Raw genomic sequence first — 3,554 nt, 5'->3', positions numbered from 1 at the left:
CTTTTTCTTTATTTCATACCCTGTGTACCTATCTTTTTTCAAAAATAATTAATAAAATAAATAAAAAATAAAATAAAATTCATGCTAATATCGTTCTTCCCAAGTAATTCATTTTACTTTTCATATGATGACCTTACAATTTACCTGTATAGGACATTAGTTTTTGTTATGTTTTTTTTCGGATGTTCGTTTCCTCATTATGAGTAATAAAGAATTTTAAGTCATTTTAACGGGCAATAGGTAATGATATGCTGCAGTGGCAACTCTTCTGGTGATAAATGAAAAGCCATCAGCCTTATACCATGCATACTACATTCAATATGTATGGTCAATACATTGTAATTCCAGGAAATATTAATTAACAAAAAGAGCTTGCTCCTCAAACATTATATTTAGCCATCATAGTTAACCTTATAAAACATCAAGAAACGTTACTGAAAAAATGTCATTAAATTATCTTAAGTGTTTTCAAAATGGCTGTCATTAAAACTTTTAAACTTTGAATATCTTAAAAACCAGCAATTTTTCTCAAGAATAAAAGTTTTAGAGAATTTTATCACGAATTTATTGACATCAAAATTATTGAAATCAAATAAACAACTGATTTAGAGCAGATTTACTGTGACAAGACATGGCCCACATTGAGGTTCTCAGCGAATAGCCAACAATACAAAATCAACGGCAGCTGTCAATGTGGGCCATGTCTCATTATAGTAAATCTGCTTTAAATCAGTTATTTGTTATTTGATTTAAATAATTTTGGTGTTAATAGATTTGTGATAAAATCCTCTAAAAACTGGTATTCTTGAGAAAAATTGCTGGTTTGGAAGATTTTCAATGTTAATTGTTTTAATGGCCACATTTTGAAAATACTAAAGATAATTTCATGATATTTTTCAGTAACAGGTATTGTTATTGTAAACATTTGAGCCAAACTTTCTATAATTTTAATTTATTATTTTTTAAGATATTAATTTTTTTATAAAGAAAAATACAGACAGATGGTAAACTAAGCATCGGAGGGAGACCCATGTTCATATGGTGAAATATGTTTGTCTTGACCTGAGCAATAATGTGGTATCCAGAGAGTTACGGGACACCCTGTATAATAAAGAATCCCCAAACCCTAACACTAAATTTATTCATATTATTATGTACAAAATTAAGTGTGTTGTATTGAGGTAATAAATAAAAAAGTTAGTGTCACAATATTTAAGTTTGTGGGCCTGTTCACTCAAATTGTACCTCAATAAAGAAATCATTGCTATTTATTTCTTCTATATTATGTAAATGATGGATCATAATAATGTTTAACTAGTCAGACAGTCGTAGTGAAGAATAATTTTTTTGTCAATATTACAAGTTAAAAATCTCACATATTTTTTAATTGAACTTGGTAGGTGCAGTGCTATTTTATAAATTCATTATTTTTTATTTGAATCTACTTGTATCTAAAGAAGAAAACAAAACCTACAATCGTGTTTTTAGGTCATGGTTTGCTATAACATTATAATTTTATCAGGTTTAAATTATTACAAAAGTATGTATGCATGTTTTATTAACATATGGTGTGCATAAATTGATAAGAACAATATATGATAGTTTTCTGATGCCCTTTCTCCAATCGCGTGATGACACAACACATCAACCTGTATTTTATAATTCAGACTGGTTATCTTTGTGTTAAGCACTTTATCATTAGAGGTTTTCCATGTAACACCAGCTGTGTGCTGATAAGATTGAAAGGTTCTGGAAGGAAATCATAATTGGCCATTGTGTTATTAGTGGTGCTTACAGGGAACATTGTACAGTTACGAGAAAAAAAATCATGTTTGCTGAAAAAGTCGTGTTGATTACTGGAGCAGGCTCTGGGATTGGAGCGGCGACAGCAGTAAAATTCGCAAAATCTGGAGCAAAATTGTCACTCACTGGTAGGAACGGAGACAACTTGCGAACAGTTGCTATAGAATGTGAAAATCTAAGCAGTGAGAAGCCATTGGTAACTATTGGGGACATTTTAGTTGAAGACTCCATCGAGAACATTCTGAAACTGACCATAAATCACTTTGGAAGGCTCGACGTCCTCATCAACAACGCAGGAATCGCTGAGAACGGATCAATCGAAAACACTTCCGTAGCTCAGTTTGACCGTGTTTTCAACACCAACGTCAGAGCAGTCTACAACATGACTATGAAAGCGGTTCCGTTCCTGATACAGACGAAGGGTAACATCGTGAACGTGTCCAGTTTGACAGGAACACGCGCTTTCCCTGGCGCGTTGGCCTACGGTATGTCCAAAGCTGCGGTCAACCAGCTGACCCGGTGCGTGGCCTTGGAGCTGGCTAGCAGACAGGTCAGGGTGAACAGCGTCAACCCAGGAGTGGTCAGAACCGAGCTCCAACGTCGAGCAGGAATGAGCGAACAGGCCTACCAGAAGATGATCGAGAACTGCAAGTTCACTCACGCTCTCGGGCGGTCAGCCTCCCCAGAAGAAGTTGCTGATGCCATTCACTTCTTGGCGAGTGAAAACTCCAGCTTTATCACTGGAATAAATCTCCTGGTAGACGGAGGGCGCCATGCAATGTGCCCCTACTGAGAGATCCATCGTAAATATGTATTTTTAAGTTAAACCCTTTTCAAGTTTACTGTAGTTGTGCTTGACTTCATTGCAAAGAAACAAACTTTTTGTTTGATTTAGGTGTCATTGTGGATTAAGTGGAATTTTCCCTCTGTTACTAGTTCATTTGCCGAAGTTTACAATCTTTAGTTTAGTCTCGTACTAACTTGATGAATTGTGTTTGTGAGTTTATGTGTTGAATGAATTAAAGCATTTATAATGTCCATTTTATTGTTTTCAAATATTTCCTTTGTCAAATGTGTATTTCGTTCCAAATTTTTAGTTGACGTGAAAAAGACTGAACAAATTTTCTTGGGACAAGAAGCTTATATATTGCACTTAGTCCTGTACGAACCTTAGCGCTGCTTCCGGAATGACAGGATATTCAGAATGGGTAAGGTTAGGGGTAGGGGCCGCCTCCTATCGAGATCCACGAGCAAGAATTAGGGCACTATCTCAAAGTCATGTCCCCCCCGGAAGAAGGGGAGGCCAGCTCTGAACCAGCCTCTCCAGAAGCAGGCAGGGGGTAGCACATTCTTGTTGAGGCTAGCAAGAACCTCTGATACTTATGGAACAAACCCCACCAACTCCAACAATCATCTCCCACAGTAGACTAGACTTATCGAACTACCCTTGTATCCTAGAATCTCAATATTTCCGGTTAGTGATGTGCCGCTCCATAAGGTTACCCATATTTAAGTGACACATCGGTTTTTGCTGTGCCCAGTGTGGGTTCGGAAGGTATAAACCAGCCAGAAGTGAGCCCTGCTGGGACATTGGATTAGCTTGAAAGTATATAAGAAGAATACACACATTGTTATAGCATGATTCTAAAAACAAGCCACCAAACTTTGTGAAATGGTTAAACACATTAGAGTAAAGAAAAGCAGATTACTCAAGCATAAAAAATCACAGAAATCAGCAATTCTTTGCAAAT

The 3,554-nt window shown here is 36.2% G+C and overlaps 1 protein-coding gene across 1 annotated transcript; it reads left to right on the top strand.

Annotated features, from left to right (window-relative positions):
- The first annotated feature begins 899 nt into the window (after positions 1-899).
- LOC124374938 (3-oxoacyl-[acyl-carrier-protein] reductase FabG-like) lies at positions 900-2,843 on the top strand. Its single transcript, XM_046833068.1, has one exon. The coding sequence runs from the start codon at positions 1,829-1,831 to the stop codon at positions 2,594-2,596; it is 768 nt and encodes a 255-aa protein (XP_046689024.1). The 5' UTR covers positions 900-1,828; the 3' UTR covers positions 2,597-2,843.
- The last annotated feature ends 711 nt before the right edge of the window (positions 2,844-3,554 follow it).

Source organism: Homalodisca vitripennis, unplaced genomic scaffold (genome assembly GCF_021130785.1).
Source record: "Homalodisca vitripennis isolate AUS2020 unplaced genomic scaffold, UT_GWSS_2.1 ScUCBcl_11257;HRSCAF=20463, whole genome shotgun sequence".
NCBI lineage: Eukaryota > Metazoa > Arthropoda > Insecta > Hemiptera > Cicadellidae > Homalodisca > Homalodisca vitripennis.
This window is presented reverse-complemented; position numbering and strand designations above follow the sequence as displayed.